This window comes from Festucalex cinctus, chromosome 17 (genome assembly GCF_051991245.1).
Source record: "Festucalex cinctus isolate MCC-2025b chromosome 17, RoL_Fcin_1.0, whole genome shotgun sequence".
Lineage (NCBI taxonomy): Eukaryota > Metazoa > Chordata > Actinopteri > Syngnathiformes > Syngnathidae > Festucalex > Festucalex cinctus.
In genome coordinates this window covers 13,972,111-13,996,447 of record NC_135427.1, presented here as the reverse complement: position 1 = coordinate 13,996,447, position 24,337 = coordinate 13,972,111, and the positions used below count along the sequence as shown (strand labels likewise).

The 24,337-nt window shown below is 41.5% G+C and overlaps 4 protein-coding genes across 5 annotated transcripts in view; 1 reads left to right on the top strand and 3 right to left on the bottom strand.

The window, feature by feature from the left end:
- Positions 1 to 692: 692 nt before the first annotated feature.
- On the bottom strand, positions 693 to 3,419 carry LOC144005079 (sulfotransferase 1 family member D1-like). Its single transcript, XM_077502985.1, has 7 exons — positions 3,237 to 3,419; positions 2,564 to 2,692; positions 2,294 to 2,391; positions 2,082 to 2,208; positions 1,922 to 2,016; positions 1,232 to 1,412; positions 693 to 925 (listed from the first exon to the last, which is right to left on the bottom strand). The coding sequence occupies exons 1-7, from the start codon at positions 3,385 to 3,387 to the stop codon at positions 813 to 815; spliced, it is 894 nt and encodes a 297-aa protein (XP_077359111.1). The 5' UTR covers positions 3,388 to 3,419; the 3' UTR covers positions 693 to 812.
- Positions 3,420 to 6,880: 3,461 nt separating this feature from the next.
- On the bottom strand, positions 6,881 to 10,564 carry LOC144004968 (sulfotransferase 1C1-like). The gene is made up of 7 exons (XM_077502729.1): positions 10,414 to 10,564; positions 9,747 to 9,875; positions 8,487 to 8,584; positions 8,280 to 8,406; positions 8,125 to 8,219; positions 7,411 to 7,591; positions 6,881 to 7,280 (listed from the first exon to the last, which is right to left on the bottom strand). Exons 1-7 carry the CDS (start codon positions 10,562 to 10,564, stop codon positions 7,168 to 7,170), a joined length of 894 nt encoding a protein of 297 aa, XP_077358855.1. The 3' UTR covers positions 6,881 to 7,167.
- Positions 10,565 to 11,514: 950 nt separating this feature from the next.
- LOC144005348 (uncharacterized) lies at positions 11,515 to 20,249 on the bottom strand. Its single transcript, XM_077503474.1, has 14 exons — positions 19,735 to 20,249; positions 19,515 to 19,643; positions 18,166 to 18,263; positions 17,948 to 18,074; positions 17,721 to 17,815; positions 17,441 to 17,621; positions 16,802 to 16,903; positions 13,661 to 13,813; positions 13,150 to 13,278; positions 12,466 to 12,563; positions 12,258 to 12,384; positions 12,098 to 12,192; positions 11,799 to 11,979; positions 11,515 to 11,627 (listed from the first exon to the last, which is right to left on the bottom strand). Exons 1-14 carry the CDS (start codon positions 19,919 to 19,921, stop codon positions 11,515 to 11,517), a joined length of 1,815 nt encoding a protein of 604 aa, XP_077359600.1. The 5' UTR covers positions 19,922 to 20,249.
- Positions 20,250 to 21,387: 1,138 nt separating this feature from the next.
- Positions 21,388 to 24,337, top strand: part of LOC144005078 (tectonic-3-like) — a 13,992-nt gene continuing 11,042 nt past the window's right edge. For both annotated transcript variants that reach the window (XR_013279493.1, XM_077502983.1), the window contains exons 1-9: positions 21,388 to 21,866; positions 22,102 to 22,216; positions 22,307 to 22,404; positions 23,050 to 23,162; positions 23,306 to 23,414; positions 23,503 to 23,615; positions 23,696 to 23,734; positions 23,810 to 23,884; positions 24,110 to 24,229. Coding sequence is in view for 1 of the 2 variants with exons in the window: in XM_077502983.1 (XP_077359109.1) it covers positions 21,587 to 21,866; positions 22,102 to 22,216; positions 22,307 to 22,404; positions 23,050 to 23,162; positions 23,306 to 23,414; positions 23,503 to 23,615; positions 23,696 to 23,734; positions 23,810 to 23,884; positions 24,110 to 24,229 (1,062 nt within the window). In the remaining variant the exon portion in view is untranslated. The remainder of the gene's footprint in view (positions 21,867 to 22,101; positions 22,217 to 22,306; positions 22,405 to 23,049; positions 23,163 to 23,305; positions 23,415 to 23,502; positions 23,616 to 23,695; positions 23,735 to 23,809; positions 23,885 to 24,109; positions 24,230 to 24,337) is intronic.

Here is a 24,337-nt window from a genome sequence, read left to right as displayed (position 1 = left end):
GTCATGCTTCGCAGGCAAGTTTATTGTTAAAAAATGTTTTCCCGCTGCGATTGTTTAGGCAGTGGTTATTTTAGCCGCAACCTCCTCGAGCGTTATTTTGCCGTGAATGGCTCTGGATGTTTAATCAGAGGAGCGAGAAAATGCCGTTATTGCTTGTAGACATTACTAGCGTATATGAAAAACATGAATGTGCATGTTTACACCACTGTGCGACAGCAACGCACACTCTGTCTCGTTGAGTGCACGTTAGCTTAGCGGTCGGTTAGCATCACAAACTCACGTGAACTAGATGGCGAATTACCGGTAACGGTAAAATAAAAACCGCAGATTGTTTATCTTGGCCAAAAAAATACGCGACCGCTTCAGTATTAACCAACCTCCATCAGTCTTTTTTTTTTTTTTTCACAAGGAGTGCGTCTAATCAAGAGTGTGCCAGTAATTAATGAACTTTTGTTCACCCCCAACAACACAAGCCGCTTATATGTCCTCCTCGCGTGTCTTTAGCCTCCACATTCTCTTTTCACGGCAACAGTTTTCCTGCGCAATTTGCAAGTGATTGTTTTTTTTTTTTAGCATATCTGACCTCTTGTAGCAAAACAGCCTCCACATGACCAAGCTCACTCCCACTTTGCCGACGCGAAAAATACAGCCTGTTGATTTAATTAAAAATCCTATAAACCATTGGTGTCCAGTACCTTGGCGTAATTAAATATGACCTATAGAAGCTAAAAGGTGATTTTAGTCTTCTAAATGATCGCAACAACAGAAATAAATCAAGCACAGTAGAAGCCATTGAAACACCATGGAGCTTGTTAGAACTGCGTTCTGAACGGTATGTTGACTTGCTTCATTTTCTTTTCGTAGTCTTCATCAAATTCTGCTGACTGCTCAGCCGTCAAATAATTTTTCCAATCACCAACGTCTCCTGTTGAGGGAAAAAAGAAGAAATGCATCTTTTTTTGTTTAAATTACGCTGACATGCATCAGGAAATAACATTTGAAAAGGACAGGACTAACTCACAAATGTCCTTAAAATGTGAAAATAAGCATTTGTTTGTGTTGCATCATATTTTTCCATACATTTATAACAGGAAACAGGTTTCCACCCTTGTGTGATATCAGTTGATTAAAATTGTAATTCTAACCATAAAACTGAGAGAAATGCAGTAACTCCCCAAACCTGTACAGGCCATTGTTATCCTATAAAAGTACTTTACTCTTGTTGAATGACCTTTTCTCATGAATCTGGAGATGGACTGGTCAAAAACAGTCTTAGGAATAAAGGTGTAGTTGACCATTGGGTTCTCCTTCATGTTCTCAAAGGTGGTCAGCTCTACAATGCGGCTGATGACATCATCAGAAAGGGACAAGTCCAGGTACTTCATGATTTGCTCCACTTCACGCCGAGGATTCTGGGAAGCAGAACAAAAAAGCCATATATGCACTTAATTTTTATGTTGGACTTGTAAGATAGCCACGCTTCTCTTGCCACCCAGAACCTAGGGAGCCCCAAGGGGCATAACTACTGACTCGGCTCCAACTTGAGACCAGCCATAAACAGTGGATCACTCATCCCAGTCCATGCCGCTGGAATATAAAGCTCACAGGAGAACTTAATCTGCAGCACCACAAACTCATCTAGTGCCCAAGAAGCCCACTGACCAGTCCTGTCAGAGTGCACAGGTTCAATTTGAGGTCAAGGTCACAGGTGAGGAGGACCCTCCTGGCACCACTATCATTTCAAAGAAGAACCTTGGTGAGGAGCAGAACGCAAGGTGACGGCGACAAAAGGCTCTTCCTTGCCCTCATGCCCTACCCTAGCCCAAAGCCATGTGGGAATACTGTATAATTGCGGTAGATTTTACTTATTAACAGAAAAGCAATGATAGTAATGGCCTTGAGGGAATTATTAAATCACCACCTCTTTCATGTCTTCATAGAAGAGGAAAAGGATGTTCCTCTTTTCTCGTTCCTCCCAGTAACCTTTTACATGATCGTACCAGGACCCCCATCCCACTGCAGAGACAACATTCAGGAAGTCAGTGAAATGGTCAAACAGTCGTCGTATCACTCGTACTTACGCTGTCCACGCATGAACTTTTGGATGTATCCCTCCCAGGGTCCAGGCTCAGGACCGGACAGATTCATCTGCTGAAAGTAGTAGTAGCTCACCAGGGTGTCCTTAGCATTGCGTGCAACGTAGATCGTCTTTAAAAAGACACGTCATTATCCTAGATGAGGAGGGCTGGTTCTGAGTTATCATCCCTGCAGGCACTTTGCCACATCATCTTACTTTGCACTTGTTTTCCCAAAACCCGACCGGAACCAGCTGAAACGGCAGATGTGTCTTCATCACTCTTGGCGGATCCATTTCCTTCAGGAGGGCAACACCTGATGATTTAAAGCAAACTTATCGAGTATCACTGTACGCTATTTGTTCTACTGGTCACAGACAATGTTCATCCTATACTTGTATTTTTTCTCAACCTGTGTCCTGCACCAAGTGGATGCTTCAATTGGAGTACCAGTACAATCTAAAGAGATCCAATTGTGGTCTACTTACCTGTCCTTTGGCATAGATGAGCGGGAGCCTCGAGGAAAGGGTTTCGTTTGATTATTGAAGCTCGTCTGCAGCTCTCAGCATCTCCGTTATGAAGAAGCAGGTCAACTATCTCCTGGATCCATGTTGTCCCTTATTACCAAAATGTACAAGAACACATGACTTATATCTACTGTACAGCATCTTTAAGGGTCGCCAGGGGAGCTCTAGCCTATAACAGATGATTCTGGACAACAAGCAAGTTGCATATTGGACTGGTCGCCAGTCAATCACAAACAACTCACATTCACACGAATGGAAGGGAACTGGAGTGCCTGGAGAAGTATAAAAAAGGGACCGAATGCAAACGCAGGTCTGGGAAGAGATTCAAACCTGTAATACTTAATTGAATGGCAGACTAGCCACATTCCTATTTGCTATCATGAATTACATTATTCTATATCTAATAACGCTGGAGACACTATGTCTCTCGGCTGCCCTGGGAACGCCTTGGGATCCCGCCGGACGAGCTGGATGAAGTGGCTGGGGAAAGGGAAGTCTGGGTTTCCCTCCTAAAGCTGCTGCCCCCGCGACCCGACCTCGGATAAGTGGTAGAAGATGGATGGATACATCTAATAACACATTATGCCAAAAAAAGACCAGAGAACCATAAGAAGAAGTACAAAAGTTGGCAAACCTGATTTAGGGTAAGAAGCAACGAGTAGGTCCGATGGATGCGGACAGAAAGCAGACACGGCATCAAAGTCTTTGGCAAAGTGGGCCGGTAGAGGAATCCCTTTTACTGGGACCAGGAGAGCACGATGGGGGACAGTCTGGTCGTCTGGCATGACTGATGTCGAAATGATTTATGGCGCAACAAAAAAATAATATAGTTCTTTCGGTAGGATATTTCTGAATGAAGTCATTTTCCGTCTCGAGGCACTATCACTTCAACCTGTACCACACCCAAAATGTAATCAATAGAAACCTGAAGTTTACTTTTGATCTACTATTATTTAGATGTATTAATTTATTCGGTAGGATATTTATGAATGAAGTCATTTTCCCTCTCAAGGCACTATCACTTCAACCTGTACCACACCCAAAATGTAATCAAGAGAAGTTACTTTTGATCTATTATTATTTAGATGTATTAATTGCAGGGAAATTCATCTTCATTTACTGTGTGTATTCCAGAGGGGACACCATTTCACATTGTGAGCACTCCTAAATTTGATTGTTCTTCTTCACCTGCACCCTGAACGTAGTGTGGTGAAGTATTGTAGTGGATTGGTGATGTGTTGTTCAAACTTGTTTGCTCAACAAGTAATGAACCTGTTAAGTTCTGTGAGATTCGGTGTGGGGAGACAAATGATCCTGGCAGCTGTGTTTGTGATATGTGTGAATTTGGATCCGTTAGTTACAGAAAACATAGCTATGAAGCATGTAGAACAGTACAGAAGGATGGGTTGAATTTTTGCTTTGATTTTGTGACAAGAGGAGGTGGGGTGACTGACAGTCTCTGTTGGCTTCTTTTTTGAATGCCCATAGTGTGCTGATCAAAGGTAGATTTATTGTTCAGTTTTTCCCAAGTTTTTCCAAGTGTAGTGGGATTGGTATAACAGTTTTCCATAGTGTTGGTATTATGGCAGTCCGGTAAGATTGGCAGATAAGGGAATGAAGTCTATCTCTTTGACCCTAACAACAACTCCCTACAACTTTGTTGACCCTTACTTTAGTCACAAACTCTTCCCTACTCATAACCCATAACTTTAGTCAACCCCAACAATAATCTGAACTATAACCGAACACATACAGTGACACTATCACCGCAACCCTAACACTAAATTGTGAAATGAAATCCACTACTCACATCTCTTGATTAGCTTCCTTAAACAGTCCACCGTTCTTGCCCTCAAAACATACTTTTGTGTTGTTTATATCAATGTCACGTTTCAGTTTGTTTGGGTTTTTGTTTTATTTTGGTGAGTGTTGGTTGTCTGGTGTTTCTGTCTTCTTCCCCAGTCTCGTTATGGTTAACCTTGTCCACCTGCTTGTGTCTTCCCTTCCTGGTGTGTATTGCTGATTGGTTCCCCCTCCCTGCTGTGTCTCCCAGGTGTGTCCTGTTATGTCATTAGTGTTTGTATAAGGGAGCGGTGTTTGTCTCATGCGGGGGTGGGAGCATTGTTTGATGTTTGTTGTTTGAATGTCTGCATGTCTGGTCACAGTGGTGTCTTTATTGCCAAGTCTACCAAGTCTTTATTGCCAAGTCTACCAAGTCTGTTATCGCCAAGTCTAAGTCTTCCACGCCTCGTCTGCTAAAACTTCTACGCCAAGTCTTCCCCGCCAAGTCTTCCCCGCCAAGTCTTCCCCGCCAAGTCTTCCCCGCCAAGTCTTCCCCGCCAAGTCTTCCACGCCAAGTCTTCCACGCCAAGTCTTCCACGCCAAGTCTTCCACGCCAAGTCTTCCACGCCAAGTCTTCCACGCCTCGTCTTCAAAGTCTTCCACGCCTCGTCTTCAAAGTCTTCCACGCCTCGTCTTCAAAGTCAGCCACGCCTCGTCTTCAAAGTCAGCCACGCCTCGTCTTCAAAGTCAGCCACGCCAAGTCTTCAAAGTCAACCACGCCAAGTCTTCAAAGTCAGCCACGCCAAGTCTTCAAAGTCAGCCACGCCAAGTCTTCAAAGTCAGCCACGCCAAGTCTTCAAAGTCAGCCACGCCAAGTCTTCAAAGTCAGCCACGCCAAGTCTTCAAAGTCAGCCACGCCAAGTCTTCAAAGTCAGCCACGCCAAGTCTTCAAAGTCAGCCACGCCAAGTCTCTGCCATGATCTGTGTCCACGTCCAGCCCAGTCTACTCCCCTTCCGTCTCGTCCAGTCCTTCCCCGTCATAGTTAATAAAGTTCCTTACATCATCTTTCCAGTCTGTCTTCCCGCCTGTTTCCTCCGCTTTTGGGTCCACCCATACCCCCAACGTAACAATCAAGAAGAACATAACCAAATGACTTTTGATGACATTTTTAATGCACGTTACATTCATGTTTTTAAGCGTTATGCAGAACACTGAACATTTCAAGTCATACTGTGAGCACTAAGGGTGTCACGATTTCGATTTTTTATCGAAATCGATCGAAATTACGTCACGATTTCGAGCATCGAAATAGAAGAGAGGACACACGATTCGAAAACGCTGGATTCAAACATTTAATTAGTGTACTTGAACCACGCTACAGTATGCCCAGCAACTGTAAATGTTGGGATATAGTTTGTTCAGGCTGTATTTGTTCCATGACTTTGGATACAATATATTTTTTGTTGTTGTTGCACATTGCACATTATTTTAAGAGGAACGCACAGCACACTGTTGTAACCAAAAACAGTCAATAGATGGCAGGCACCCACTGTGACTTTTTGTTTTTGTTTTTTTATTTTTTATTTTACACTTCAGTAAGAACAAGACGGTTAACTTTATATTGTAAATAAATTCTTTGAATTTGATCATTCCTGCCTAATGTCAATTATCATATATTACATAAATTTACACAAAAATAATATGGAAATTGCATCACCTATATGTAGCCGATCTTTTGAAATAAGATTTACTGTACAATGAATAGAACCAATGATCATAGACTAGCCTTAGCCTACAGAAGCATATGCCTCTGTGTTATAAAGTGGGGGAGCGGAAAAAAAAAAAAAAAAAAAAATCGAAAAAAAAATCGAATCGTGACCCCAAAATCGAAATTTAAATCGAATCGTGGAGTTGGCGAATCGTGACACCCCTAGTGAGCACTGTGTTTGTTGAGCATGTTTGTTTAGTCAACCATGCTTCTTTCATGTGTCAACATGGTTAATTCAATATTGTGACAAGCAAATAACATTATGTTAATTCTAAAATATTATCTTACACTATATTGGACTGCGCTACAGTGGTGTCTTGAGATACAAGTTGATTTTGTTCTGTGACCACAAGCATAACTCGAAGCACTCATCTAAATCAGTTTGTGTTGGTTCTAAAAATGTAACTATCAATGGTAATTGTTAGCATGTCAGTGGCTAGTATTATTCTAGCAGCGGCCTTTCTTTCTCTGCAAGTGCTAAGTACTGTATTTGTGATTTTCTTTTTTTGTTTAATTTGACGCTAAAATTCATTTGCTATTTAACATTTTAAAAACATCTTATTTTTTAAAGAATTGTTGCTACTCCACCAAAGTGTGGTGAGTTGAGGTGACTGCTACAGGATAGTCTCGTGTCTCCATTGTGTGCTTGCAAGTCTAAGCAAAAAAAAAAAAAATCATCATTCATTATTCTGATGATAATGCTGACCCGTATCTCAAGGCACCATGTAACAAAGAAACATAATAATTTTTAACTGTAATATGTCATATTTATATATTTTTCTCGTCTTCTTTATCTCATGATGCAAATTATCTGTTTTTCACGCTTTATCTGTAGATTTCTTTTCCGCACCGACAAAGCAACACATTCCTGTTTAGCATATTTAGCTAGCTTCCCCGCAACCGTAAAACAATATATTTTATTTCACTGTGATGTTATACTGCGATTGTAACATCCAACAGCAGAAATTCAGTAACATAAGCTCAGTAGAAGCCATTGAAATGCTGTAAAGCTTTTTAGAGCTGTGTTCTGAATGGTATGTTGACTTGCTTCATTTTCTTCTCGTAGTCCTCGTCAAACTCTGCTGCCTGCTCAGGTGTAAAATGATTTTTCCAATCACCAACTTCTCCTGTTATGGACAAAACAAATGGAAGAAACGTTATGCTGACAAGGAGCCTAAATCCTAAATTACGCCTTTTCGGAATCGGATAGTTGAGACACTCTAAATAAAATAGATTCATATTTATTAAAAACATCACCTTTTCTCATGAATTTCGAGATGGACTGATTGTAAATCCCTTTTGGAGCAAAGCTCTGGTTGACCATTGGATTGTCCTTCATGTTGTTGAAGGTCGTCAGCTCCACAATGCGGCTGATGACATCATCAGAGAGGGTCAAGTCCAGGTGCTTCACGATTCGTTTCATTTCACGATGAGGATTCTGGACAGGGGAACGAAATAAGAAAAAAAAAAAGAGAGTCAATAATGCACTTAAGAAATATTATGTACAGGTTGTATGACCCCGATGAAATCCCCTGCCACCCAGTACCCAGAGAGCCCCAAAAGGCAGTTGTGCGGACACAAATACTGACTCAGTTCCTTGAACTTGGTAGTAAAACAGAGTTTTGACATCCCAGTCCACAACCCCGGAACATAAACCCACGGGACCACTGCAAGGGCTGCATCGCAAGCTCATTTACAGCCCAAGAAACCCTTGACCAGTCCGGTTCGAGTGCACAGGTTCACGCTAAGGTCACAAGGCAGGAAGAGCCCATCTGGCATCACCTCAAACGAGAGGCTTTGTGAGGACCAGACTGCAAGATGACAGTGACAATTTTGTCTCTTCCTTGCCTTAATGCCCTACCCGAGCCCAAAAGTTAGTCATGGAGAAATACTATATGACAATGCACAATTCTACTTATGAACTGACAAGTACTGATCCAAAAGGACTTGCGAGAGGTTATAAGTCACTACCTCTTTCATGTCTTCATAGAAGAGAAAAAGGATGTCCCTCTTTTCTCGCTCTTCCCAGTAACCTTTCACATGATCGTGCCAGTTGCCCCACGCCACTGCAGAGACAAGATTCATGAAGTTGCTGTCCTGGTCATATAGTCCTCATGTCTACTTACACTCTCCATGCATGAACTTCTGGATGAAGCTCTCCCAAGGTCCAGTCTCAGGACTGAAAGTAGTCATCTGGCAAAAGTAGTAGAAGCTCACCACGGTATCTTTAGCATTGCGTGCAACGTAGATCGTCTATGAAACACACGTCATGACATTAATGGATGGTAGTTCTGAGTTGTCGTCCCGGCAGGTGCTTGGCCTTATCAACTTACTTTGCATTTGTTTTCCCAAAATCCGTCTGGAACCATATGAAGCGGCAGATGGGTCTTAATGACTCTTGGAGGATCCATTTCCTTCAGTTGATCGAGACCTGATGATTTATGGCAAAGCAAATCTTGCGCTATATATCAGTGGTACCTTGACTTACAAGTTGAATTTGTTCTGTTACCAAACTCGTAACCGAATTCAGCATATATTAAATTGGTTTTCCTCAATTAAATAAAGAAATACCAGTCCAACCCTCAAATTATGTTTTTATGAAGAAAAGACAGAAGAAAAATGTTGGCTGATGTAGTTTGTGTGACTTACCAGGAAGTAACTGAGAGGGGTTTTCCGCTCGGTGTAAAATTTGCCATTCATTACCACAATGCCAGTCTTGAATTGAAATGTTTTCAATTCAAGGGCGCCTCACGTTGCGCCGCGCACCTTTCTTGCCCGACACATGGTGTTCTGTCCTGACGTGCTCATGGCACATACTTGTAGAAATGAATTGGTTGGTCCATGACGTGCTGCGCATTGGAATATTAAACTCATTCACTGCCTTTGACAAGTATACTTGTCAATTGTATTTTTTAGAGCGGTGCTAAATGGGGGCGAATCTGAGCATGCTCCACTGTAAATATCAAACTTGGAAACAACTTTACTGATGCCCAACCACCGGTAGATGACATCATTGCCCCATTTTATAGGAAATAAACACAGTTTCAGAGTCCATGGGAGAAATGGCTGTATTTTGGCAAACCTACATTTTTCTGCTGTCAATTATAAAAGAACGGGACGGGACAAAAAGTAGGGAGTCTATTCTGTTATTTGGTAGATTCGGTTTATATATAATTATTGAATGTAATATCACGTGAGTATTGGAAATGTACAAAATTTTCTATAATGACTGGCAGTGAATGAGTTAAAAGGCAGCTCGGAATTTGAAAAACTTGTAAACTGAGGCACTTGTAAGTTAACATATACTATTTGTTCTGCTTGGACCATCCTTTAAAGAATTGTCCATGTTTTTTCAAACGGTGTCCTACACTCACTGACAGACGTGACAAAACCAAGTCCAGCCAGTAAAAACTGCAACAGTTTGGCTACTCAACTGGGCTCGTTTACCTGCTGGTAAAGTAGAAGCACCTGTGGCTAAAGCCAAACTCTGGCAAGGTGTTTGCTTTCTGGATCTGGATTTGCCACTACTGCTCACTGGACATTTCTTTGAGATACCTATACAATCTAATGACATCCAGTTGAGGTCTACACACCTGATCGGTGCCATGTACGAGTGGTAGACTCTAGTAAAACAGTTTGCTCGATTGTTGGAGCTCGTCTGCAGATCTCAGCATCTCCGTCATGAAGAAGCAGGTCAACTATCAAGTGGGTCCATGTTGAGCCTTATCACCCAAAAGTACAAGAACACATCTTGATTAGATCTTAAACGAGTTCCGATGCATTATATCATCTAGACACAATATTCACACCTATAATTATCTGTCCAACCATTACGATACAGCTTGTCCTTATTTGGGTCAAGGGGAGCTGGAGCGTGTCCCAGCTGACTTTGGGCCAGAGGCAGTGTACACTCTGGAATAGTTGCTAGCCAATCGCAGGGCGCATATCGAGCAAACAAAAAACACAATCTTGCCTATGGACAATATAGAGTATTCAATGACCATAACATGCATGTTGTTGGGATGTGGAAGTTAACTGGACTACCTGAAGAAAACTCAAGCTGCAAAAGGAGAACATGCTAATAGACACACAGGATGGTCAGAGGTGAGATTCAAGCCTGTAAACCAAGACTGTGAGACAGACTAGCCAATACCTACTGTGCTGCCTTTAGTGACATCATTCTACAAAAAAATGACACATTAACCCAGAAAATGGAAGATGGTTCAAGGACCACAACAACAAGCATAAAATAAATACAACCTGATTTAGGGTAAGCAGCGATGAGGATGTCCGATGGATGCGGACAGAACGCAGACACGGCGTCAAAGCCTTTGGCAATGTGGTCCGGCAGTAGAATCCCTTTTACTGGGACCAAGAGGGCGCGAGGCATGACAGTCTGGTCGTCTGACATGACTGAGGTCAAAACGTTTTGTGCAATGACAAAAACTTGTTGCTGTAGCCCTTTCTGAGTGGTAGATCGGAGTGAATCCCTTTATCTTCTGGTAATATTCTAGCTCTTCTAATATCTGAATATTTGCCTTGTAGCAGTTTTAAAACACAACAAACCCTCAGTGCGCAGTGCCAAAAGCACCACACTCAATTCTAATCAGGAGAATCAATAAGGTGTTTTTGTCTTGGCAAGTTGACAGTCTAACTTAGGGATGGGCAATCTCGGTCCTCGAGGGCCGCAGCCCTGCAGGTTTTGGATGTTGCCCTTCCCCAACACAGCTGATATATGATCCGCTCATCAGCAAGCTTTGCATTAGACTGATGACGATCCTATTGATTGGAAACAGCTTGTATTGGAAGAGGGAAACCTGCAAAACCTGCTGGGCTGTGGCCCTCGAGGGCCGAGATTGCCCATCCCTAAGTTAGACTGTCAACTTGCCAAGACAAAAACACCTTATTGATTCTCCTGATTAGAATTGAGTGTGGTGCTTTTGGCAACAGATAAGTTATCTGTTTGCTCCTACACTGAACTTCCTTGCCCTTGACCCATCTCTATCTATCCTGCTCTTAACTGATAACCTTAAACCCGAAACCAAATCAAACAATGACCTAATTGTAACCATAGCCCTAAATATATCTGCAGCTCTTTTATTTCACCCTTGGATCCTGGTCCAAATGGATCAGGACTTTAGCCACATGATTGCGAAATCCATCACTCACAAATCACTTGATTTGCGTTTTTAACTGTTGATCCCTTCGTGCCCCAAAACACATCTATAAACCCAAATAAATTGTCAATAAAAGCATGTCAAATGGATATCAGGTCATTTTTAATCCATGTATTTTTTTTTAATTGTCAGAACTTGCTTTGAAAAGAAACATCTGCAACACGTTCCTGCACAGAAAATCCTTTTAGAACTGTGTTTTGAACGGTATGTTGACTTGCTTCATTTTCTTCTCGTAGACCTCATCAAATTCTGCTGCCTGCTCGGGTGTAAAATGATTTTTCCAATCACCGACTTCTCCTGTTGTGTACCAAATAAAAGAAAGAGACACACAAGTTTTTTAAATTACGCTGACGAATATGAAGAAAATAAGTACGGTAAAGCCAAAGCACTTTAATATTTACCGCCACTGTTAACATTTTGTGCAACATATATAGTTATTATATAGCAGTTACATAACGCTGTAATGACCTTTTCTCAGGAATTGAGAGATGGACTGATCATAAATCTCTTTTGGAAATGAGCTGTAGTTGGCCATTGGATTCTCCTTCATGTTTTTGAAGGTTGTCAGTTCCACAATGCGGTTGATGACATCATCAGTGAGGGACAAGTCCAGGTGCCTCATGATTCGCTCCACTTCACGCCGAGGATTCTGGGCACGGGGACGAAAGGAGAAAGATAGAGCATCTTATTAGGCACCTAGAACCCAGAGAGCCCCAAGGGGCAGTTGTAGGAAATTTCAGTACTTGGGGGAGGTTTTAAATCACTACCTCTTTCATGTCTTCGTAGAAGAGGAAGAGGATGTTCTTCTTTTCTCGCTCTTCCCAGTAATTTTTCACATGGTCGTACCAGGAGCCAAATGCCACTGAAGAGACAACATTCAGGAAGTGAGTGAAATTGCCTTACAGTTGTCATGTCACTCGCACTTACAGTTTCCATTCATGAACTTGTGAAGGTATTCGTCCCAGGGTACAGGCTCAGGACTGGTCTTATTCATCTGATGAAAGTGGTAGTAGCTCACCACGGTATCCTTAGCATTGCGTGCAACGTAGATCGTCTTTAAAACATGTCACCTTATTAAATGAGGTGTGGTTCTGAGTTGTCATCCTTGCACGTGTGCTTAGCCGCATCAACTTACTTTGCACTTGTTTTTCCAAAAGCCGACTGGAATCAGCTGAATTGGGAGATGGGTCATAATAACCCTTGGTGGATCCATTTCCTTCAGTTCATCAAGACCTGATGATTTACAGAAAATACAATTTACTGTGTCAGTGTACAGTGGTAGCCTACCTTGGCTTACAATGTGTTGCTTTGCTTTTCCTTTTCCCTTCACTCGAGCAGTGGCGCATCTGAAGAAGCTTGCTTGTAATTCAAATTTTGGCTCACAACACAAAGCAAAAAAATAAATAAAAAATTGACGGACATCTCATAGCTCAAGACTTTTGGGGGTTGAGATCGAGACAAGACCAAGACCTTATATGTCACTCCAGGTGCCGTTGGGAAGGCAGTAGAGCGCCTGAATTCTGCATTTCTCATTGATCAGAGTAGTACTGGCCTGGTCTCGACCAGTCTTCATAAAAAATCCAAAGTCCGCCTTGTTGCAGACCAAGACAAGACCAAGTAAAAATGCCTTCGATTCCAAGAGGAGACCGAGACCTTGAAAGAGTATTCTCGAGACCGGTCTTGAGACCAAGGCCGATCTCGTGAGCCACAAGACGAATAATTTGAGCACTTGTATGAATTTTCCAATATTTCGTACACTCACTGGATCGTTCAATTGGAGAACTTCAACAATCGAATGAGCGAATATGGGTCTACACACCTGATCGGGGACGTATTCGATCAGAACACTCAAGGAAAACCGCTCGCAGTGACACTGGGGCTCGTCTGCAGCTCTCAACATCTCCGTTATGACGAAGTAAGTCAACGATCTCCACAGTCCAGGTCGTTCCTTAATACCCAAGTTTACAAACAAAACAAAAAAACATGACAAAGTCTTTCAAATTAATGACATGCATGGATCACATTCACAGCTCTTAAGGGACTGGCCTGACCCTGGACTAGTTGCCAGCCAATCGCACACATATCAACATTGGACAATTTATGATATTTATTGAACAGAACATGAGAATGTTTTTGGAATGTTGAAGGGAATTGCAGTACCCGGAGAAATCTCACGCAGGAAAAGGGGGACATGCAAACTCCACACAGGAATGTCCGAGATGGAATTCAAACTGGTAGTCCATGACTGGGATGGAAACTAGCCCAATGGCATCATTCCCAATTACACATTAAGCCAAAAAGATTGTACAAGAAGCATGAAGTTATCAAACCTGATTTAGGATAGGAGGCGATGAGGATGTCCGACGGATGAGGACATACAGCGGACACGGCGTCATAGAGTTTGGCCATGTGGTCTGGAAGAGGAATCCCTTTTACTGGGACCAAGACGGATCGAGGGACGACAGTCTGGTTGTCTGCCATGACTGAGGTCAAAACGTTTTGTGGCACAGCAAAAAATAGTTGCTCTATGGGAGTTCTGGATGAAGTTCTTTCTCTTCCTAATATAGTGTATGTCCTGTATCATCTGAATATATTCCTTGCAGCTCCTGCTGATTTGGTTAAAAAAACAATAAACGCGGAATAGCCGGTAGCAATATAGCACCACACCCAAAAATGTAAAAGTTGGAACATAGGTACTTTATGTTTTTCCTGTAGGATTTTGCTGAACAGGATTCTGTCTTACTGCTATTTCCACACAGAATATAATAGAATCTTTCACGACAATGAAATATTTGATCCTTTTCATGAGCATTAATGCGAATTTAATGAATTCTTTCACAAATTGACACATAAAACAGGAAGGCCTATAAGTCATTGTTTATCATACCATCCAGTTAGAAATGCACATACCAGTACAATACAATCTACTGTCGCTGTGTTTCTTGGATGATTTGACTGAATGCGCCATCAGTCGGCAGTATGTAAAATAGTGTTGGCCGTCACTGACAATTGATGACTCTAATTGTCAGTTAGCTAGTGAATCAGTGCAAGCGATAGAAGTCCACTAGCAGAGCAAAAAACCTAAAAGAAAATGTCATTAAATTAGTAAATTAAGCTCAGCCAAACGTTACTTTTTTACTTTCTGCGAGTGTTTCCGCATTTTCAGCTCTCAGCCGCGAAGCCTTGAAAAAATACACAGTCAGCACCGACTGAAACCTTCCTTAATTTTTCCAGCCATCTCACCCTTAAAATATAACCTTTCTCCCAAAATAGTCAGTAAAAGCCAAGGACAGATGGATTATTTATGTATTTATTTTTAATAAAAGTTTACATTCATGTAAGCATCAGGATATGCAGAACTCATTGTAAGTCGGACTGTGAGCACTTTGATCTCGTGGGCCGAGCCATATTGTTTCCAATGTACATTCTTACAGTGTCATCACTGAGCCCTCGGTATTCCCACTCCCTCACTCAACCAGTAGCACCTTCGATGATACAGACCTTACATTAGGATTGAACAAATTAAATTGAGGAGACTTAAAGCATTAAACACAGGCAAAGATGGTTGAGGGAATGTGAATTAGAGTTGTTGTTGGTTTTTTTCCTATGATACAAAACAAGGGCAGCATGGTGCTGGAGTGGTTAGCGCATCTGCACACAGTTCTGAGGTTCCGTTTGAACCTCGACTTCAGCCAATGTGGAGTTTGCATGTTCTCCCTGTGCTTGCATGTTTTGTTTTGTTTTTTTCTTGTTAAGTTCCTTGAAGACTAAATTCTCCATACTTACTGGATAGATTCAAACAAAACAGAAGAAAGAGTTGGGGGCATAATACAATGTCACAGTCTTTCATTCATCATTCATTCATCCTCCAATCTGAAATTCAAAATTCTGTTTAAATTTCACTCATCCATTTAAATAAATTCAACACTGGGCGTGAACGTATTTGTTTAGTCAACCATGTCTTATATGAGGTTTAAATTATGTACAGTTAATATTGTGACAAGCAAATTACATTGCATACATTTTATAAATAATTCCCAAAAGATTGTGTGTATTACATTATTTTGGACCACAGTACTGTGTTCCCACCTTAGCCATAATATCCACAATCATGCTACAAATTGAGGGTAAAGGGTAGTAACAAAGCATCATACAAAGTAACTGTAAGAGGATTTATTTTCTCATTGGTATATGTATTTGTGAGGATCTATTTCGTTTTGAGCTATTGTAGGTGAGCGCGATTGGCAGAAGTATACAGGAAAAGGAGGGGGAAGCAATTGTGACGGTTGTTGTGTTGTTGTGACTTGAGAGCGTGATGAGGCAAAGTTGCGCTGGAGCTATTCCCTTTCCGAATGCTGTTTTCTTTCCCATGACCTTCGTTTGGAGTGATCCACAATACATTCGTCTTCCCAAAGATCTAGTGTTACTGGCAGCAGTGGGTCGTGGACTTTCAGCAGGGGCTGAGGTCGTTGAACGTGTGCTCCGTTCGAGAGGCTGTGCTAAGCTAGCGGCGGCCAAAGGAAACTGAACGCGAGACTATGCATTTTCTTCATGGCAATCCGTGTTTCGGTCACTACGGTGCGTTGACCATGTGCCATTGGTCAGGAATGAGATCCGACCTTGAAAACTTTTGTAACCTGTGAGAGTCATGTTAAGCCTTCAGAAAATCGGTGCCACAACGCAAAGCGCCTTTACATTCGATCCAGTCGGACAGACTGTTTCAGTTTGTGTGTACGGGCATAACTGAACTTCCGATTACTACGGTGGGCAATAGATATGTACTGGTAATACAAGACCATTTTACTAAGTATGTCAACGCTGTTTGAAAGCGCTATATAAATAAGATGACTTGATATATGCCATGCCAGACCTAAAAGCGGTAACAGTGGCCCAGTTACTTTGTGAGCGATACATCTCTGACCATGGTGTTCCTGAATAACTATTTTCAGATCAGGGCTGGCAATATGAATCAGAGGGGGTACAAACTATATGTCAATGACTAAACATTAAAAAGAAATATCACCTACGAGGGAATGGCATAGTGGAGAATTTGGCTAGCAAATTACATTGCATACATTCTTTCAATAATTCCTAAAAGATTGTGTGTATTACATCATTTCGGACCACAATACTGTGTTCCCAACTTTGCCAATAGCCACAATCATGCTGCAAATTGAGGAGTGGCTAATGGGTAGTAACAAAGCATATACATTCTATAGCTAGCTATACATAATATATAGCAAAGTTTCGGTTGTCTTTATCTCTTTTAGAGGCTTTGTGATAGATTTCTGTTTTTTACCCGCAAGTTGCTTCAACGAGAGACATATTCTTGTGTAGCATCAGCTAGCTATCTGACAACCACAGAACAAATTGCATTTTATTATACTGCTGCGTTATATATTGCAATTATAACGAGCAATAACAAGCTAAGTAGAAGCAATTGAAACAATGCAAAGCCTGTTAGAGTTGTGTTCTGAACGGTATGTTGACTTGCTTCATTTTCTTCTCGTAATCCTCGTCAAACTCTGCTGACTGCTCGGGTGTGAAATGATTTTTCCAGTCTCCGACTTCTCCTGTTGAGGACACAAAAAGAAGATATCCGCTTCAATCCTCTGCTGAATAGAATATATCTCACTGCTTCGTCCCTAGATGCGATAGCCATTAGCTAGCTTGCGCGCTAACAGACGCTTGCAATTGTGCTGGATAAAGACCAATATGAAGGCACTCAGGTTCTTATATAGTGGGGAGGTAGAACCTGAGCTCAAGTGTGTTACTGGGCACGTTTTTTTCCAACCCCCCCAAAAAATTAGAGCGTGAAATGTCAACTCCACAATTGCTTACGACATAATTCTCGGTTTTTGCAGTGTTTCTTCAGAAATTATTGTCAAATATGTAGAATATATTTAGAAACAAATCTCCCATTTGCATTTGTTAGACGGCATCGTATTCCATCATAAATTTCTGACAAGCAAAATGTTCCCCACCCATGTTTGACAACATCACCTGACTTCATTTTGAACTGAATCTAAACTGGAGGAAAATGCAGTAACTCCTAAATCCTCTAGATGTCACCACTTTCCTATAACAGGACTCGATTCAAGTTGAATGACCTTTTCTCATGAAGTTGGAGATGGAGTGGTCAAAAACATTCGGGGGAATGCAAGTGTAGTTAGCCATTGGGTTCTCCTTCATGTTTTTGAAGGATGTCAGCTCCACAATGCGGCTGATGACATCTTCAGAGAGGGACAAGTCAAGGTACTTCATGATACGTTCCACTTCACGTCTGGGATTCTGCATGGAAAAAGTAACAGAGGGATGTATGCACAAACTTTTTGAGATTAGGGCGGAAGCAAATAATTGAGGCCACAGGAAAAGGTATTAAATCACCACCTCTTTCATGTCTTCATAGAAGAGGTAAAGGATGTTCTTCTTTTCTCGTTCCTCCCAATAACCTTTCACATGATCGTACCAGGAGCCCCATGCCACTGCAGAGCACATTTGTGTGTTATTTATTTTCAACATTTGTCTCTTTCTTCCATAGACGGAACAAGTGAATGCCGCCCGATGGCAAGTAAATATCTTTGGAAGTAAATTTGTATTTTAATTGGGCCACTTACACTCGCCACGCATGAATTTTTGGATGTAGCCGTCCCAAGGTCCAGGCTCAGGCTGAGTCATATTCATTTGATCAAAGTAGTAGTAGCTCACAATGTTGTCCTTTGCATTGCGTGCTACATAGATAGTCTGTGCACATGATAAAACCACAATGCAAGGAAAGTCTTCATTGAGAGCCCATTGTTGGTTTTAGTAATGTAATCCCTACTTGTCAACTGACCTTGCACTTTTTATCCCAAAACCCAGTCGGAACCAGTTGAAATGGTAAATGTGTCTTAATGATTCTTGGTGGAGCCAATTTACTCAGAAGCTGAAGACCTGTAAAGAAGAACATTTGGGGAAAAAATTATATATAAAGCAGTTTGGAAAATGGATGGATGGGTCTTTGTTTGTCTTCCAGACAAACCACGAAGGTAAGGATATTTTCCTTTCTATTTGGCATGGTTGTGCTTATAGTTTGCAGTGTTGTACTACTGCAACTGCACCCTGTCCAGATCTAACGCTCTCGCTACAGGCCTTTGTTCTTCAAACCATGTTGTGCCTCTCTAAGGTAACCAAAGTACAAATGCCTCTCACTATGACGTGGTGCTGATCAGCATGTGTCCAACGCTGCAGATCCCATTTTGGGTCGTGGGAAAGTTGGAGTCTTTCTTTACATGCCGGATTGGTTGCTAGTCAACTGCTGGGCAATTGTGAATGGGGGCATTGAGCAGGAACTGATTTTTGTATCTGAGTCATCATACTACAAAAGGTCGATAATAAATGTAAAAAAGTATATATAACATATAGATAGACGGCTCACATTTGTGAGCTTTTTAACATTTGGACAGGCTTATCAATGGAGAGTAATGCTATATACAGTAATCAAGTAAACAGGGTGTCCCAAAAGTTACGATACAATTTATTTCTTCTATTTTGCTTCAGGTATTATCCATCATTCCCATGCCCAGTACTCGCCAATTGACTTTGAAAATTGAAAATTGGAACCTGACAAGGGGTTCTTGTGTTCCCAACTGCAGTTCAACTCGAATTTGAGAAGCTTTATGGCAAACTCCTCCAACGCGCAGTACAATTTATTTCAGGTTCTTTAGCATTCTAATGTTCCGCTTAAAGCGTTTGAACAACCCTGGAAAAACTCAACGAGCAGGTAAACTAGCTTGTCGTTCCAAACGACCCAGGTCCAGGTGGCCAGATGCAGACCAGGTCCAAAAGATCGGGTTCAGAGGCCAGATCCTAGATCTAGAGGACCAAGGCCTGATTCTGACCAGATTTGTTCATTCAAGTCCAAAAGGCCAGATCCAGAACGACACCAAAAAGATCCAGGCCAGATGCTGACCTGGTCGAAAGGACTGGGTCCTGAAGTCCAGATCCTAACTAGGTCTAGAAGACCAAGGCCAGGTCTTGACCAGGTTTATCAGACAAGGTTCAGAAGGCCAAACTGGGGCTAGCGCGAGAAAAACCAGGTTCGGGAGGCCAGGTCCTAACTCCTAAAGGAGCTCGTTTACCTGCCTGATACAGTATCCAGTGAATTTAGAACATATTCCAACAACATATATTTACAGTACACACCTGTGGGGACTGGTGGTGGGCTGCGGATCTCTAGAAAAGGACTGCGAACCGGCGTGGGGGCTCGTCTGCAGGCCTCTGCATCACCATTGTGAAGAAGCAGATCAACTATCTCCTGGGTCCATGTTGTCCCTTGAACCCCAAAAGTACAAGAACACAACGAATCATCATAATCATCATTCCATCATCTGGATGTGCTGAAAAGCAGCCTATTTTGTCGGACCCGCTTTTGGGTAGGTGGCGATAAGGAGGTCCGAGGCGTCAGGACAGAAAGCTGAGACGGCATCAAAGTTACTGGCGATGTGGATCATTAAAGGAATTCCTTTCACGGGGATGAGCGGGAAGCGAGACATGGAGCTGCCAGCCTCCTGGATGGCATCCCTGTAGGACAACTCTTTGTCCTCTGACATGGCTGGAGTCTAAAAGTTGTAGTTGGGCAGACACAATTGCTGCAGAAAATACAGAATCTGGTTTTGTGTGCAGTCCTTTCTCCTCTTCTGTCAAATATTTTCCAGGGCTTGATTTTGGGTCTTTCCTAGAAATCCTATCCTCTGTAGGATATCCTTTTCGTCCGGTCCACTAACATCTGGATTTTGCCTGTGCGAGGTTCAGTGGGCTTGCTTTACAGCCTCTCTGACATGTGAGTCTGAAAACTCTCAGTGGGCAGTCCCATCAGCAGTTTTCTGTAAACAGAGTGAAGAGAAGCGTTCAGTTGTACTGTAAGTTCCCTCCTCCTGATACTTTATCAACAATTTCCTGTGTAACTTGAGGGAAGGATAAGGAGGGTATTGCGTAAGCTCCACAGCCACACAAAGAGAACTGGTCACTGGCTGAATTTAAATTTAGATGAAAGTTTTGGTGGATTCATCAGGAATCCATTTTAATCAGAGAGTGATTCTGTACATACCTCTCATACTTTTGGTCGCCATTTTGGAACCACAGTCAAGTTAAGACATCCGTTTTTTTGTTTTTGTTTTGTTTGTTTGTTTTTTTTGTTTTTGTTTTTTTTGTTTTGTTTAGTTTTTTTGCCCCTCCATTCGCACTCCTGCTTGTTAAAGCACGGCCACGAGACAGTTAACGATTAAACCAAGATTATCAATGCAGAGTATGGTCATGGTTCAGGACAGTTTACGGATTACATGAGAAGTCATGTGAGCACAGTCAATTTGCATCAACTGTTTCGAGTTGGCATCCTGTCAAAGGCTGAAACAATATTGTTCGTGAAAACAAGCTCAGCAAGATTTGGCCACAGAGCACTGTTATTAAAAAATATCTGGAATGAGACAATGAATATTTTGCATATCTGTGTTATGAAAAACAGCTTCTACGTCTAATCTTAGCTTCAGATCAGACTGGGAGAAAAAAAAATCAATGCTTTATTTTGTTGCATAAGATTCAAACTGTGGATAAACAATCACAAACCGAAAAAAGGAATGGCCCATGAATAAAAAACAACTACGAATGTTAAAGTAACACTACATTCATGTGACCTGATCATATTCTACTGTTTACAGGTATGCATTTACATATGGTTTTATTTTTTTATTTGTTTAATTTAAAGAACACAGTGTAAAGTGTATTTTCCCCTTATAATTAGCTCTAATTATATTTTTGGGTCATCTGATGAAAACGTTAGCACACTGTAGGCTACGTTAAATAAAATAAAAGGTGAAAATATTGTGTGGCAAAGTTTTTTTTTTTTGTATTTTTTTAATGAAAACGGACATTATATATAACTGAAAATAAATTACATATCTTTCTAACACCTCTGCTTTTACCAACATTTTTGCACAAGTATAATATGCACCAGTGACCAAACACGACCAAAAATATTTCCTTTGTTTTATGAGCTTTACGGTAGTGCCGTTTTCAGTAACCGGAAGTTGCTACTTCAACTTCCTTGGTAACAAGAAGCCTTCGCAACCGTTCTATGTAGCAAGTTTAGCTAGCTCCCTCGGAGCACATAATTGATATTTTGAAATGGTAAAGCTACGTTAAATAATGATACGTTGTCTGTAGCTGCTAAATAAATAGCCAAGCAGAAACCATGCGCACCATGGTCGTTGTGTGAAGACATGAACAACCGCCAGTGCGGCCGTCTCCGTTTAGCCTTCGTTGTCTTATCAGTTGCCTGCTTGCCGCAAACGCGAGCACAAACGGAGGAAACGCCGACTGATGGGCAAACCGTGAGCTTAGCGACCTCTTCTCCGGGGATCACCGACGGTGTGAACTCCACCAATCTCTTCAATGGCACCACGGAATCCATAAATGATACAGTAGGAAGCACTGGGACTCCTTTTGAAGATACGACCATTCCCACAGCTGCCAGTGCCCCAAATGTGGGAGACCCTGAGGGTAACTTAATGTTTTGCTTATTACTGTGTCGATTCTCAATCAGTCTATTAGATCATACTTTGCAATTACATGTCACAAATGCAAGTAAAGTGCATAAGTTGTAATTGCAGAGGTGGTACTCAGACTGTACTAAAATAGAAAAGTACAAAAGTAAAAGGCAGCTAATGCCAGCATTGGGAATTCTGATACTGAATACTTAATGCAGACTGACAAAAGGCTTTGTGTGTGCACCCAGTATGTGCCTGCGATTTCACTCCCGATTTCTGCGACATCGGCTGCTGTTGTGACATAGCTGACTGCGGCGTTGCTGACCTGAGCACTGTCTTCACGGGATGTCATCAGAAAGCCAAGTAAGAACATGTCATCTTTGTATGTATGGAAAAGTGCATACTTTGGCCGTTGTTTGAATGACAAAACATTTTTTTTTTTTTGCATTTCAGGGCAGGACACTGCATTGAGAAATGGCTAATTTTCCGCGCCAATGTGGATTCTTCTTTAGTCAGTGTGACAGAATCTTTGTTTTGTGTTCAATTGCCAGGTAAAGATTGTGATTATATTACAACACAACACTATACAGTGGTATCTTGAGATACAAATGCAATTTGTTCCTTTACCATGTTTGTAATTCAAAACAATTGTATCTCAAATCTTCATTCCCCATTGAAATGAATTGAAATAACTTGAATCCGTTTACAGCCTGCCCCCAAAACCTGCTGTGCTTTATAAAAACATCAGTGATGACCTTAATTTTTTTTGCCACGATTTTTGCTCATCCATTGCAATGGACATTGAGCTTCTCCTTCTGCTCTGTGTGCCATGGCCACCTGGGGGAAGTATAAAACAGAAATACTGATAAGTGTCACTCTTGTGAAACGTAAAAGAATACTAAGTACAGTTAAGCTGTCAATTTAATGTGTGAACGGCTGAATTAGTTTTATCACAAGGAGACAACCAACCACGTTTTAATCTTTATTTCAATTTCTCCCACCAGTTGATGATGTCAAAGTCCCCACTGTTCCACTTCAGTTCCCAGCTTTAGGGGACTCGTACCACTTTTTTAAATCTTTATTTCAATTTCTCCCACCAGTTGATGATGTCAAAGTCCCCACTGTTCCACTTCAGTTCCCAGCTTTAGGGGACTCGTACCACTTTTTTAAATCTTTATTTCAATTTCTCCCACCAGTTGATGATGTCAAAGTCCCCACTGTTCCACTTCAGTTCCCAGCTTTAGGGGACTCGTACCACTTCTCACCACCGCTACCAATAAGCGTCGGCCACAGCAGACATTTTTATCGGGTAACAGAAACACATTTGTGATGTTTGATGGCACAATATTCCCATAGAATTTGTATGGAGCTATTCAAAACCAGGTGTATTACTCAAGTTGTTTTATCTGCATTTGTAATGATTAAAAAAAATAAATAAATCACTTTTTCTAGGCCGATGATGTCATCCAGACGTACGTCAGCAGTTCATCAGTGCGAGGCCTCCTTCGTCAGCCGTCTCCAGGAGCCGCCGGTGCCTTCTGTCTTAACCGCAATCCCGCGCGTAAGATGTCACCACATTAAAAAATGAATAAAAATCATAAGTTTTCTTTTTATAGATAGTGTACCTTTTTTTCCTGCTCGTCTTGCAGGCTTCTTAAGATCAGAATCTTTTTCCTGTACTCGTGTGGTAACCCCTCAGTCGTGCACCAAAGACCCAAATCTCAGCGCACTGTCCTACTTCTCGGACCTGAGTCTGATTAAAGTAAGCAAGTCTGCTCAACTTAAAAAAAAAAAAAAAAATAGATCAATTGTCTTAAATCAAGGCAAATTTTGTCCCAATAGATTCCAAAACCTGCGGAAGAACAAGTGTCTGACCTTTTGGTGAGAACTCATTTGCCACCGTTTTCTGCTGGTTTAAAAGTTAGAGCCTAATGCTGTGTTTTTTTGTTTTTTTAGATCCCAATTACCCCGCTGTCTGACTGGCCTGCACCAATTGAGCTAAATAACACCTGTGTTAATGTGACAAAAGAGGTGAGAAGCATTATTTTTTTTTTTTTTTTTAGGCAAAAATAGAGCCACGGCCATCACGGAAACATTCTTAATTGCGTAATTTCCATTAACTGGCTTTAACTTGTACCAAAAATTAAAAAAGAATTGAGATGTCTACTTTTGCGTTGAATTTATTTGCCTCCAAATATTTTTATTCTTACATTGCAGCTGTGTTAATCTCTCCCAGTCGTCTTGATGCTTTTGCAGGTGGAGTTTGTCATCGTGTACACGGACCGAGGAGAGCTGGCAAGCGCGACCGTGAATGTAGTTTTAGCTGACGTGAAAACAAACCAGTTGTTCCAACAAGTGCACTCGATCCTTTTCAAGGTACTCACAGCGACGTCTCTAGTTATTAATTTATTGATGTAAATGTTATACACTTGTATACTCTATTTTTTATTTATCTTACGCTTGACAGCATGATGTTTGATGTTT